Source organism: Carcharodon carcharias, chromosome 22 (genome assembly GCF_017639515.1).
Source record: "Carcharodon carcharias isolate sCarCar2 chromosome 22, sCarCar2.pri, whole genome shotgun sequence".
Lineage (NCBI taxonomy): Eukaryota > Metazoa > Chordata > Chondrichthyes > Lamniformes > Lamnidae > Carcharodon > Carcharodon carcharias.
In genome coordinates, this window is record NC_054488.1 from 41,894,422 (window position 1) to 41,909,797 (window position 15,376).

General features: G+C 39.9%; 1 protein-coding gene across 1 annotated transcript in view; it reads right to left on the reverse strand.

Annotated features, from left to right (window-relative positions):
- Positions 1 to 15,376, reverse strand: part of LOC121293629 (protein sidekick-2-like) — a 941,309-nt gene that overhangs the window by 362,396 nt on the left and 563,537 nt on the right. The window contains exon 5 of the mRNA XM_041216767.1: positions 8,145 to 8,278. Within this exon, the coding sequence (XP_041072701.1) occupies positions 8,145 to 8,278 (134 nt within the window). The remainder of the gene's footprint in view (positions 1 to 8,144; positions 8,279 to 15,376) is intronic.

Sequence of the window (15,376 nt, forward strand, 5' to 3'; positions counted from 1 at the left end):
AGGGATCTAATGTGGGCCACTCCACCCCCTGTCTGGGACCTCTCCCTCATGTTGTGAGCCAGCTTCTCCTTCATGAAAGCAGATGGAGAGAGTGTGAGCAGGACACATGGCATTGAATGGAATGTTTGTGTGGTGAGCGGAGCTATGGATGGGATGAGGATGCGAGATCCAGAGAATATGAGTCTGATGGAAATGTGAGGGTTAGTATTGTTGTCCCTTGAGGTCTGAAATCCCTGTGGATGTGTGATGTGTTTGTGAGTGTGTGAATTGAGAATGATGACCCTGGTAGAACAGGTGACAGCGCTCATCCTGCTCCTGCACTGGATGGCTGACCTCCTCTGTGCTCTGGTGGCGATGACTGCTGCTGTCAACGTCTCCCAGGTTGGATTGATGACCCTGGTGGACCTCATGAGGCCAGAGTGGGGGTAGAGGACATCGTGGCTGCCTTCCATTGTGTCCAGCGGGCACCCCAAAGAGGCATCACTAATTTTGGGGGCTGTCGTCTTCTTTGCTTTCGGGGCCATCTGTTGCCTGGAACAGCCCTGGCCTGAAGATGATGAAGTATGATGCGCTCTGGTCTGTTTTGAATATGGCGCCCGGAGTGAGGAAGCAGTGAGGTCACGGCACGGCAGGCAGATCCGAGCCTGCTTGCCAGTGAACTCCCCGTGAAGGCATAATTAATGAGGCAGGATGCGCTGGAAATGGGACGATATGGTGCGAAAACCCTCCAGTGCGGCCGGTGGGTTAAACTTCCTTTTCCCCACCTGTTACCTTACTTTATACAAATCTGGGTCGATTCTGCCCTTTGTTTCAATTCCAGATTTTAACTGAATTTAAATTCCACCAGCCATGCTGGGATTTGAACCCATGCCCTCAAAGTCTAGGTCCAGTGGTATTATCACTATGCCACCATCTCAAACAGCCTAATTCAACCTGTGCTTCAGCAACTTTCTCTGTTCAGTGTCTCAAAACATTTAATACCTTTAAGATGCAACTATTAAATTTCATTGTAGCCTTCTGTGCTTTATTTAAAGTAGGCCCAGTATTTTAAGTCTCTTCTCAAAACTACAGAAAGAAACTAAAATTGAAGAGGAGGGCATATGGAACTCTGAAGTTTGAAGCTGAGAGAATGGGAAATTAAGACTTTGACAGAGATCTCAAAAAATATTGAAAATAGTAAAGTGTGGCACAAATATGCGTTTCTGTGGCTGATCCAGACATTTGTAACATTAGTCCATATTTGAGCTCCCAACCACATATCTGCACCATCGCTAAAACCTCCGTTACACTGCCTGATTCTGTCCTTGCCTCAGCTCATCTGCTGTTGAAGGCTTCATCTTTAGATTTAACAGGTAGGATTTTATGGCCCCCGTTGTGGCGAGGGTGGGGCTGGGGCTGGAAAATGCGACGAGCCATTCAAAAGTCCATCAAGTTTGATGGGCCCAGAAAATCCCGTCTGCAGGAGGGGCCATAAAATTCCATCCAACTATTCCAATCATCCTGGCCAGCCTTTCTACATTCTACCCTTTGTACACTTGAGGTCATCCAAAACTCTGCTACCTGTATCCTAACTTACACCAAGTCTTGTTCACCTGTCACCACTGTCTTCATGACCAATATTTCCTTCTGATAAGCCATGCCCCAATTTTAAGACACTCATCTTTGTGTTCAAATCCCTCCATGGACTCAACCCCATTTATCTCTGTAATCTCCTCCAGCCCTACAGCCTTTTAAGACATCTGTGCTCCTCTAATTCCAGCCTCTTGAGAATCACTGATTTTACTCATTCTGCCACTGGCAACCATACCTTCATTTGCCAAGGTCCTAATTTATGGAATTTCCTCTCTAAGCTTCTCATCTCTCTGCCTCTTCTCTTAAGGCACTTCTTAATACCGACTTCTTTGCCTAAGTTTTTGGTCACCTGCCCTAATACCTCCTTATGTGGGTTGGTGTTAAATTTTGATTGATAATGCTCCTGTGAAGTGCTTTGGGACATGTTACTATATTAAGGATGTTATAATTATAATATAATTGTTGAAGTAAAAAAATTCCAATTGACATATCACTGTTTCATCTGTATTCCCATTATGTAACTATACAGATGTAAAATCCTGCTGACTGCACAACAAACTAGGACAGCAACACAAATATAAACATTTGATTATTATTATTCTGGAGGAAGTTTTCAATTCAAATTTATTTCTGATCAAATTCGCAAACATTAGCAAAATCAAGATAAGCAACTTGCTGACAAATTATTTTGGTAAAATTTTAATAAGTTCCAATTTGTTCCTGATTCAACTTGGTTCTGTAGAGTGACTTATCTAGCTATGTCTGAACAAATAAGCTGTTTAGAACAAAATAACTTACTAAGAATGTATGCTGAAGTACTGCCAGGTATTTTTACCATACAATTTTTAATGCACTGAACTTTTTAAAATGCAATCTGCTGCTTCCTAGCTAGATTTGGGTATAGCAGTAAGTTCCTTGGTAAATTAAAAAAGTATTCAAAATCTTTCAAAGCACAGCTATTTATCTTGCGCCCAAAAGATCCAGCTTAATATTTGGAGCCTGCTTGAAGGCCTGCAAATGAATGCAATTACTGGAAACTCCCAATGGTGATCAATTCATGGTGGGGTTTGGCTAGTTTGTGGGCTTCTCACATGATGATTTTAAAACAAAAGATTGCAGAAACTGATTTCACTACATGCAATTTGCGCTTAAATTCCATATTTTTTGAGTCGATTAAGCCGACAATGAGTGAATTGCGGTATTACAAAAAGCACAATAGAGCAGAAACTCCAGGCCTAAACATGAAACCTTCTTATTAATTATTCTTTATGCAGGAATTTACAATTTTTTATTGCCACTGCTGGTGAGTAATAATTCAAAACGGTTCTGATTTTACAAAATTAGAAGGAACTTTCTGTCTTCTTCCTTTCTCTCTACATTGTTCAACCAGGTGAACCTACCCTGGCCAATAACTAACTGCTGTCCTGTAACTGCTTGCTGAGGTGGATGAGAGGACTTTCTATTTAATTACTCTCCACTCCATCCTTCAATGGAACTATTCTGATGAAAAATCATTGGCGTGAAATGCTAACTCTGTTTCTCTCTCCCCAGGTGCAGCCAGAATTGCTGAGTATTTCCAACATTGTCTTTCTTTATTTCTGATTTCCAGCATCTGCAGTATTTTGCTATTCTTATCACCTTTAGGTGGTGGCCTGGCAAAGAACAAAACTCAGCCTATGTAAAATCATGGGTACAAACCCATGGCACTATATGATGGAGTCATTTATATCTCCATAACTTAAATAATAGATAACTTTCTGTCTATTATGATAAATGCTTAATATTTATCCCATTTTCCTTTGAAAAGATTAGAGCCAATTTCCACATTCCGGATTTTAGTTCTTTAAGTTAACATTCTCTGGCATCCCCATGTGACTCTTGTCCATTAGATGTAGCTGGATTAAAATTCGCAAACCAGTTAAAACACATACTGATTAGAGAACCCCTTTAAATCAATCAAAAAATTAATTTCCCCTGCTTTCTCTGCCCCCTAGGGAAAGAGACTTGCTATCCCAGGTTATTGAGTGCAGGCAGCTCACATTACTCAACTTCGTTCCCTCAGGCTGCTTTCTGTCCTCTGCCAGCTGCCACAGGCATAGAGGTGTCTATCCTTTGCTTTCTGACACTGGGCATTCCAGTCTCTATTTTGTCTGGTTGTTAATGAGGAGAGATTGAGAAGAGCACCCAGGCTAATGAGTCTCAAGTTTCTACTTTACGTGAGTGTGTGTGAACTGAAACAGGTGCCAGCAGACAGCAGGAGAGAGAAATAGACATATAATTGCTTTCTGGAGAGAAGATGCCAAAATCATCACACAGAAACCAAAAGGTTAACTGTGTCAAATTGAAGAAGATGAACTTGTTTAACGTGGGAGTCAACACTTCATTTAACTGTAACATGTTTGATCATGGCTCAATCAAAAAGAAAAGAAATGTAGAATTTTTGTTCCCTATTTAATTTCTTATAAATCCTTCCCTCCCACATCTTCCCTTTATATATTTAGCAGCCAGAGGTATTGCATTTTGAAGCCTGTCATCCAGTGAGGTACCAGCTTCTCTAATACATATTCAAAATGGACTTTCATTTTAACAATTTCACAATATGAATATCTAATTTTATGTTCATTGTACAGTATATTTAATATTGCAGTTGAGCTAGAAAGAAAATTAGGGATGTACATATGCAACGGTGTGTGCAATATTCATAAAGATTCTCAAAAGGGAATGAGTTGTTGATGAAAGAGGTTGATTATTGTCATTTGTTGTTCTCTTGAGAACCACTTACTTGTTATCCATTTAGCCTAAGGTGAATTTATTTGATAAAATAAGTATAATAAACAAACTGTATTTTCCTCCATTCCCTGTGATTGGTAAGTTATTTTCTCCCACCTCATTAGATCTCATTGTGCCACACAATATTCACTACCTATAAGGTCTATTTACAAGCATCTGCCAGTTTACCTCTCTGCTTTGGTGTAGGTGTGCTCTAAAGACAAACCACTCTTGCTTCCACCTTCTTTCCCCTGCTTAACAACTTCCTCAAAAGCTGAACCGAGGATAAGACCTCTCATTATGGGAAACAGAAGATAATAGATGATTGGCAGTAAATTATAAGACAGTAACTCAACTTAGTGGTCATTTGACACCATGACTCTTCAATAAAGCTTACCCTGTTCATCAACTGAAAATTAAGATTATAGTACAGCCTTAAATTAATGGATGCTTGACTTTATATTTATTGCCAGTAATTTATTGTTACGTGTTCACGTTTAGAAGTGTTGTGTGAGGGGTTCCTAAGTGATGTACAAGAGGCGTGACAGAGGAAACAGGTGCATGGTGACATGAAGATGCAGGGTTATGGTATCATACAATGGACATCATGGTAATTTCATCTCTTTTCTTCCTTTTCTTTTTCTGGCAGATTACACAAAAATAATCCTTATATCATATATTTTGACGTGATGGTAGTTGAGGGACAACTATTAGCCACTATGTCTCTTGGAAAAGGACCATGGGATCTTTTATGCTCTCTTGAGAGATAGGCATGGCCCCAGTTTAATTACTATGCTGAAAAATTGAACCTCAGATAATGCAGCATTCTGAGTACTGCACTGAAGCATCAGCCTCAACTGTGTGCTTAAAGCCCTTGAGTGGGGCTTAAACCCACAACCTTCGGACTCAGAGGCAAGGTTGCTATTACTGAGCTCCAGCTGACACCTTTAACAACATCACTCGAAGTGAGAGAGATAAACCATTATCTGCAGAGATAATAGACAGAAACCAGTAGCATTTGTGAGGGGGGAAGTAGAAGCCAGCGACAGCATTTATAGAGCAACAGTAAGCCAACAGCACCATTTGGAAATTGGGTGCCGGTGAATCTAGTAGCATGTTGATGGGCACAGTGGTGCAAAGAGGGAACAAATGCTTAAAGCAACATTTGAAATAAGATAGAGAGGAGTCAGCTCTCTTTGTTGAGAGAGAAGAGAACACATAGTTAGAAATAAACCTTGTGCCTTCAATACTTGCATTCCTTTCAAGGCTTACAGTTAGTTAATGACATATTAGATCTATCCAAATTTTAAAGTTACCAGCTGTACTTTCAGAGATAAACTTGCATTCACGTGTCTTATCTTTTATTCATGGCTGCTTTTGAGTTGCTAGCATTTTTGGGCTCTGTCAACTTGTACTGGCTTTCCAGATCGACATATGCTTGGTTGAGTCTTCATAAAATTTTCCTCAGGTTGGAAGAACATTAATGGATGATTCTTCTGTGCATCACAGTTATTAAATACTTAACAACAAAGAACAAATGATGCCTTTAGATGGAATGAACTTTGACTGTCGCAGATTTGTCTGAACAAACCTTAAATACTAAACTGTTATGTCAGTCTGTGGAGATTTACTGCAAATTAAATTCTGCAGGAAGCTGACAGGATCATTTGAAATCTGGAGACCAGCTCAGAGCTCTTTAAAATTCATAACTTAGTGAAGAGTACAAGGAATAGGCAGGAATTCTTCACCTCATTTTGTGCTTTGAGATTAGTAAGCCAAGAGCTAAAGTAAATGTCACAGCTACAGAACTGCAGTCAACCTGGTTGGTTAAAAAGCCAAGTAATGCCACATATATGCAATCAATTTGAAATTCAACATTATAGGAGTACCACTACATTAATAAAATATTTGTATTGATTACTACCTAGATCACTGTTCTTTCATTTCCAAAGGATTTCATTTGAAATGCAGGTCATTGATTCTAAAGTCAGTTTAATTGAAATCAGATGACACGAAAAATAAAATCTATGAAATAACAAACGAATATATTTCTCCCCTTACTTCACTATGTTCTGTAGGTTGGAGATATCCTTCATTAATGATTTATTTTTTTTAAAAGGGTTAAATGTTTGTCTTAGTACAACAATAGCTTCCTATCTTGCTTCTGGTATAAACTGGTTATGAGCAGTGACAACGGTAGATGAAGGTACTTTCACACATATCTTTCCCAATGTGTGAGAGGAGATAAAATGAAAACTTTTACATCCTTCAACAACCTTATCTCTTTTTCATCGCCCTTAAATTTTCTGCCCATATAAGAACTCTTCCCTATTGCAATGAGAAGAAGCGTTAAAAAAATGAAATTAGAAGTACATTGCAATCTGATCCAGATAAAAATAAATTATATAACAAAAAACAATGCTGGAAGAAAGTAAGATATTGAAAGCTGTCATTCCAGGCTTCATTTGTCATATTAATTCTCAATCATTCTGTTTTACTCTAACACATTCTACACTGGATCTCTCAAAAGAGACAAGTTTATTATTCTGCAAAGTAAACCTGCGATATACGCCTACAGAATAGCCTCTAAGCAAGATCACAATGGAAATAGTTAAGTCTTCAACACTCCTTTCTCCTGTTTGGTCAATTTTAATTCAGTTTCATTTAAAATTTAACCAATCAAAAAGTCTGTGCAATAGTTTATTAGGAAAAAAGAATCCCGAAATAGATAAAAATGCTTAGTTTTATTTATAATCCCATCTATCAAAAGAGGAAACTGCTAATTCATGAAAGGCTTTAATTTTGTCAACAAAAATAAATCAAAATGGTGCATAACCAGATTTTTTTTAGGAGTACCTGCTCAATCCTGTCTGTCAATAATTGCTTCATATTCCACCTATAGAGTTAGGTTCTTGACTCAGGATGAACTGATTCTTCATTATCCACAATCGTTAGTCTGCTGCTAAATTTTCTGTTCCTCACCTATAATTTACCAGTGGGGAGCTGGCCACTTTAATTAACAGAGCTCAGGGTTCTGAAATGCCTCATTGCACTACTTATTGATTTCTGGCAAAACACCATAAATAGCACTGATTATTAAGAGGATTGTGTTGAATTGGAGGCTGTATGAATACATCTGTTTGAGGCAGAAGGATAGAAACTACTTAAAGTACATGTGGATAACAAAGATCTCAGATAAATTATTAATCCTCTGGTACAGACAATATGATGTTAACAATAAATTGATTATGTTTTTCATGTAAATACAATTTATGCAAAAAAATTTAAGAGATCATCAAGGTGATTTTGATGACGGTATTATAAAATACCATCTCTAAAAATCCCACTGTCAGTCAATACAATATTTATGCATTATTCATTGACTGGAAGTCACTTTTTAATTCCTCAACCAAGAATTACTATCTTGCATGTATTGGTCAATTACGGAGATATTAATGCAAGGTTGATTAATGACAAATATGAGTGCCACCTGTTGATAACAGATTCATTTCTTACTTTTGGTTTAGTAGTGAATTTTTGTATTAGGTGTCACTTGGCATTGACTTTTTCATTTTAAAATTTCATTCATCATATGGCATATTGATTACATTTAGCCTGAGGTGATGTTTTAGTTCAGGATTCTTGACACATGCTTGACACGGGCTTCGGTGTAACATACTGTGATTTTAGCATTCACTTAACGTAGATATTGTGCTGGTTTCTGAAATACTTTTCATTCATCATTAAACTTACTGATGAATATTCATCATTCACAAATTAATTTCAGCCTCAATGTCACTTACTTTCCACAGTCAAGGTAATGGGCTGGCTGGTTTTGTTTTCTCCATTTTTATCATTTACTGCCTGGACGTAGTATCTTCCTGTGTCAGGTGCCACTGTCGAGAGGATGACGAGTGTGTTTTCCATTGTAATAGCTCTGTTGGGACAAACGAGGGATAAATGAAAAATGGGAAGGCTTGCAACGAATGAAATCTTCTCATGTTGTCTTTTTAGACTGTTACATTCTTTCTGCGCAAAATGGTCTGGAGTCACAGTGATGTTGAGCTGGATTTTCATCCTAGAGACTGCAGTCGGGCCTGCCACCTCTGGAAAGTATTCGGAGGCAGCCACTGGGGATGCCAAGTGCCAAGGCAGGCCATTTAAAAGGCCCGCCTCAGTGCTCTGGGACTTTTCCCAAGTTGTTATAATGACAGCAAAACAAAGAACAGCCCTCTCCCTCCCCCCAACCTCAACCCCCACACATTCCCCATCCATGTCAAACCATGCCATCTCATACCCCCTCAAACCCTCATGGTCCCTCATTCCCTCCATGCCAAGCTATGGCACCTCCATGCCCATTCACCCACTATAAACTCTGTACAGAACCAATGAACCCTATAGTAACAATAGAAAGTGTGAGAAAGCTTTAAAAAATCATTCATTCATAACTTTCTACTTCCTTCAAAAAAGCTCTTCTCACTACAGCCTTCTAAAAGTGTCAATCATTTAGGCCATTTAATGTATTAATAGAAGAAACTGCAAGCACATGACACCTTTTTGTCTTTTGTAAATAAACGTTGTGTAATTGACAGAATCGATCACAGAACAAGTGCTGTCAATCAAGCAATGTTTTCCGTGGGACACAGCTTTTTCAACAGTTTAATGGATTCCTGGGCTCTCAACCAATGCATAATAAGTTTCTGCTATTGATACTTTAAAGGGTCTGGATTTGACACTTCTATAGGGCTATAGTGAAGTGAGTTTTTTTTTTAAGAGAGTAAAAAGTTATGAATGAATGATATTTGTTTAAATCTTTTTCACACATGCTGTTGTTACCAAAGGGTCCATTGGCTCTTTACAGAGAATATAGTGAGTGAATGGGCATGGAAGTCCCACAGCTTGACATGGAGGGTACGAGGGGCCAAGGGGGAGGTGAGTGGTGGGCCATGGCTTGGCATGAAGGGTCAAGGGGGTGGGTAGAGGGGAATTTCTTGGCATGGGGGTCATGGATAAGAACTTTTGAAATTACCTTTCAAAAGGTTCCCTTATCCAGAGTGTGGTTCACGACGCCTCTTGGGGGGGGGGGGGGGTCTTGAACCAAGCACCCTTTAAAAACTGGCCAAACTCCATGAAAATAGTGGGGGTTGTCTATCAAATACCTAACCACTGCCTTCTGCTTGGATCAGAATTTCTACAAAGTACAGGAAAATAATATTAAACTTCCAAAATATTATACCATTGTTCACTTAATTCACTTAGAACCTTCATCTTTTCAAATATATTTGATGTAAAATACGAAACAAAAATATTTTATATCAATATGATAGAGCTCTAATGAAATGCTTTTGCATCTAGCTCACATAGAAATAGAAATGATGTGCTCACCATTAGAAGTTATATTATGAAGTGCATCAGCACTTATCTGAACTTCCGCGGAGTGGTAATCAGAGTCGGATTGACACTCTACTCCTGCTTCCCTACTTTGACATTTTTTCGATCTTGTCATGTCCAATCTTCCGACTCAGGCCAGGCCAGAACTGTACAGGGCAGCGTGCTCCTGAGGCCTTCAAGTCGATTGCTGCAGAATCGAATTCTGGCCCACACCCCCTTTTTTATGGCACTGTCACATGAGAGGACATGTTAGGGAAATTTTATTTTTCTATTTTTAGCTTTTTGACATTTAGAGGCGATCTGCCTGAGGCTGCACTAAGCCTCAAGGAGATGAGTTTCGATTTTGGGATTACCCTCCGCCCGCACAGGGAGCACACAGCGCTTCTGTGCGGACGTCACGCTGGGCCCTCCCACGTAAAATGGCATCGCACTCCCAATCAGGGACACCAACCAGAAGTGCGCCTGCATGCACCCGCCCCTCAACTTCAGCCCCAATGGGGTTGGGGAAAATCCTGCCCTATGTGTCTTAATTGGATTAAAGCCAGTTAGTCTGGTTGCTTTGACATATAGTAGTTTTGAGATGTTAGTTGGGTGAATAGTAAGGAGAACAGTAAGGTAAAGTGTTCATTTGCATTTGTTGAATAAACTATTTCAAGACTGTGGGTAAAATCTTGCACTAGCTAGAAGAAGCCAAACAATGTGTTTATTTTTTCAGCTTACTAATAAAATTGGAGCGATTAAAGGGGTTTTATGTTAGAAGAGCTGAAGTTCAAAAGACCTAGTGATACAATGGAAAATTTACATTCAAAGGGAAAACTAGATATATAAAGAAATGTGTTTGCGTGAGTAAGATAGAAGCATTTAAGACTTATTTCTATGGAATTCAAAGTCTGCAACTCGGAATATAAGAATTGCAAAAAATGGATTATGACAGTTGTTGCAAGTTTTCCTCTGGGATTTGAACAACTCAGCCTTTACCATCAGCTGTGTCTTAACAATGTGTCTTATCAATTCATTTACTTTGTTATGAATGCTATGCACATTCAGATACAGTGCTTTAAGATTTGTCTTTTTGTTATCTTTGTGTCTTTTAGTCTTCACTATAGGTATATTCTTAGGTTTTTTTCTCTCTGCCCCTTCCTACCAATCTCTGACCCTCGTTTCCCATGTTATTATTTTGCTCTCCTGCCTTGAATCTACCCCTTGATTTGCTACATCTAGCCAAGCATGATCCCTCACCCCCACCCTCCCTTGTTTAGTTTAAAGCCCTCTCTACTTCCCTAGTTATGCAGCTTGCTAGAACACTGGTCCCAGCACGGTTCAGGTGTAGGCTGTCCCAACGGTACAGCCCACACTTTCCCCAGTACTGATGCCAGTGACCCACGAACTGGAACCCACTTCTCCCATACCAATCTTTGGGCCACGCATTAATTTCCCTAATCTTATTTGCCCTCTGCCAATTTGTACGCACCTCAGGTAATAATTCAGAGATTACTACCTTTGAGGTTCTGCTTCTTAATTTGGTGCCTAGTTCTTTGTACTGACTACGCAGAACCTCTTTCCTTGTCCTGCTTGGGTTTTTGGTCCCTACATGTACCACGACAATTGGATCCTCCCCCTCCCACTGTAAGTTCCTCTCCAGCCCTGAGCAAATGTCCCAAACCCTAGAACTGGGCAGGCAACACAGCCAACAGGGCTCTTGCTCTTTGCTGCAGAGAACAGTGTCAATCCCACCTTACCATGCTTTCCCCTACTAACACTACATTCCTTTTTGCTCCCCTGACTTGGATGGCTTCCTGTACCATGGTGCCATGGCCAGCCTTCACATCTGCCTTGCAGACTCGCTATTTTTCTGTCTTCCTTTTTTTTTCTTGCATGTGACTTTTGCCTGCATGGACTTCTTCCAATCATCAAGGAAGGTCTGGTGGCCAGAGAAGAAAGCCTCAATCAAATGTGCACATGTAGCCAAGACTACGACAGAAAAAAATGGTTCTATTTGAGCTGTTTTTTATATAACATGTATTTATATTGGATGAACAAGTCAGTATAATTGGTGCAAGGGCCACATTGAGATTCTTTGCTCACATCAGATATGTTTTCCTTTGGAACCAGTAGATGGACTGGTGACAGGGGCACAGGGAGGACTAGCTGAGAAGCTGACAGTGCAACAATAAGTCAGTTCCTTGTTGCTAATCTGATAATGTAAAAACAACTTTCTTTTTGAACTGGTTCTACATTTTAGACACTCACCTGCTGGAACATTTTCAACACTTTGGGTGGAATTTTATTTCAATTGCTCTTGAAAACTAATTTGTCTGACATTCTGATTCAAATTTAAATGATCAACTTAACTAATTTCACTCCAGTTACCAAGATATTATAGCTAGCATATCAGAGTAAATTCCCCATATGTGGCCTCAGGACGCAATGTCCCAATCAGCAGGTCACTGTAAATCGTAGAGCCACAGCATTTTATTCTGCTATACTGTTCATTTCCTGCCTTGAGATGCAGCTATCTTTTACATAACATGGTAAAAGTAATTAATGTCTATTAATGTAACTTAAATTAGCTGAACTCTAAATTTCATAAAAATGCCAATCATTAAATGTAATTAGCTAACTCTTGAAAACATTTATCAGAAATGTGGAATGATTTCAATATAAAAAAAGAGTTTTGCTGCATTTGAAAAAGGTGGTGTGAGATTTATAGATTGGAAATGGTGGTGGGCAGGAGCTTGGGTAATTACTTGAGGACTAATTACCATTAAAAACTTCAATTTAATAATTTTTAATTGTCTATTTAAATTCAGCAGAACTAGACTCTTTAGAGCATTACAGTGATGTGAAGTGATTATCATCCCACTTAATATAACTTGTTTATTATAGAATTTAAAATCAGACCTATTAAGCACAGATTAGGCAAAGTTAAAATGATTCTACACATTTTACATCTAAATATGATATACTTCGTAAAGTGCATCTGATGCAACCTTTACTGTTCCAGTGGCAATGGGACCTATTTTTTGTGAACCTTACAAAGGATTGCTAGGTTCACAGGGTCCACTTCTGGCTGGCTAAAAAAGAGGCTCACATCATGATAGTTGTACAGTATCCAAATACCACCCAGTTGCTAAGTCTGGCATCTTGTATTGACTATGTACAGTGGTTCTCCATTTCCCAGTTCTGTGATTTATGGAAAACAGAGCCAAGTGAAAGAAACTAAACAGGGAGAGCAGAGCATTGAAGTTGGTGCATTGTTGCTCTTCTGAACCAACATTTTTATTAGCAGTAAGTAGAAAATTGCCTTAAATCTGAATTGTTCCATCATTAGATTATTGATGACACATCAGAATATTAAACAGTCTTGACCAATGTCAAACTTATTTTCCAGTCTACATTTTCTCTGTTGATGTGGGAATAAAGGGAAAAAATGTTTTATGTCTTCTATCAAGCATCCACTCACTTTCTTGTTTGTCAATGTCCTTTGGCAACAAATTGGGACAGTTTTGGTTGTAAACTGGATTGTCAAAGTATAGTCAACTGTTTCATTCAGAAAATTACAAATGTAGAGAAAGCAAGCAAGCATGCATCTGCAAAGGAAGTGTCAAATTGGTACCATCAGATGTGTTCTTTTCTGGCTGGACGTCTTCACAGGTTAATGTTGGTAGTACACTACATTCTGTTTGATATGTAGCACACTTGACTAGAGATTTTTATATTGTCAGTGGATGGAAATTTCCATTTTCCAGCTTGATAATCACACACACACACTGCCGCCGCACACACACACACACACACACACACCACCCCCCACCCCGCCCCCCCCCCCACCCCACCACCACCACCACCACCACCCCCCCACCCCCCAAGGGGAAAACAGAACCAAGTTTGAATAATGCTGTAATGCTGAACAAAGCACTCGCACGGTACAAAGTGTTGGATAATTTGGCCTGAATGCAACTGCTGACAATTATGGCAGCAGTGCCTGTCTCACACTTCTCATGGTAAAATGACAGCTTAACAAAGGTAGATGTCTGCAACAGCCTGATAATTTTAATGTAAAATTCTTTTTGTCATGTTGCACCTCTTTCTCTCTATAGAGTGCAGACCTGATAAGATTTAACAGTCTCAGTTTAACTATGCAAAAATTAAATTTTCCCAGAATCTGTATGCCTTTGTTAAAATTCTGCTTTCAGCACGCAAGGTAGTTGACACCACTTTTCACATTACAATCTGAGTTCTAGTCAGAATTATCTGAGACTTTCCATTAAGCTCCTAGGAATATTAATGACGTGCAATGTCACAGTGATGTATAAGTGCATTTAATGTAATCTTTCACATAAATAGTTTCCTTTTATTTATTTATTCATGGGATGTGGGCATCACTAGCTAGGACAACATTTATTGCCCATCCCTAATTGCCCTCGAGAAGGTGGTGGTTTGCCGCCGTCTTGAATCGGTGCAGTCCATGTGTTGCAGGTAAACCCACAGTGTTGTTAGGAAGGGAGTTCCAGGATTTTGACCCAGCAACAGTGAAGGAACGGCGATATATTTCCAAGTCAGGATGGTGTGTGGCTTGGAGGGAAACTTGCAGGTGGCAGTGTTCCATGTGTCTGCTGCCCTTGTCCTTCTAGGTCGTACAGGTTGTGGGTTTGGAAAGTGCTGTCTAAGGAGCCTTGGTGAGTTGCTGCAGTGCATCCAGTAGATGGTACACACTGCTGCCACTGTGTGTTGTTGGTGGAGGGAGTGAACGTTTAAGGTGATGGATGGGGTGCCAATCAAGTGGGCTGCATTGTCCTGGATGGTGTCGAACTTGAGTGTTGTTGCAGGTGGAGAGTAGACACACTCCTGACTTGTGCCTTGTAGATGGTGGACAGGCTTTGGGGAGTCAGGAGGTGAATTCCCAGCCTCTGACCTGCTCTTGTAGCCACAATATTTATCTGGCTGGTCCAGTTCAGTTTCTTCTCAATGGTAACCCCCAGGATATTGATAGGGGACTAAATAGTAGGCCAAATCCTTCTCAAACAAACTTCCGGGATGAGGGAGACAAACAACTCAAGACAGTAGTTAATAACTACATAGAAAGGTGTTCATGGTGGTGGTTGTTGTTGAATAAAATATAACCCAAAGGTAAACAGCATTTTTACATAAAATATGTTGGTTGGTCAGATAACCTGCTTAGCCCTCCATCTGCCTAAGGAATTGTTTTGAATCTTTTGCCTCAACGTTCTCCCACTTGCTCTTCTATTCTCCTGAAGACACCATCTCTCACTGGCACATGGCTCCATGGACACCAGCAGCCTTCCCATGCCTGACACAAGTCTTTATTCGAGTGTTACTACAATCAGTATTTTTGACCATAGGTGCATCAAAGCTGAATTTGATCCTGTTCTCATCCCATGCCCCTTCACAAACTTTCCAGCAGAGGTCAATGGATCTCATAACAACAGTGAACTCCTAGGTGACCTTTTTTTGTCCCTACCCACAAATACCAAGGGCAGAATTTTCTGCTTGATGTGCGGGCGCACGGCCAACACACTCGAGTGTGAAATAGCACGTGATGACGTTGGGCGAGTGTACTGATGTCATTGCGCACTCGTGCGATAATTCGGTCAGCAGGCATGTGCAAGAGTCGGCAGCGCGT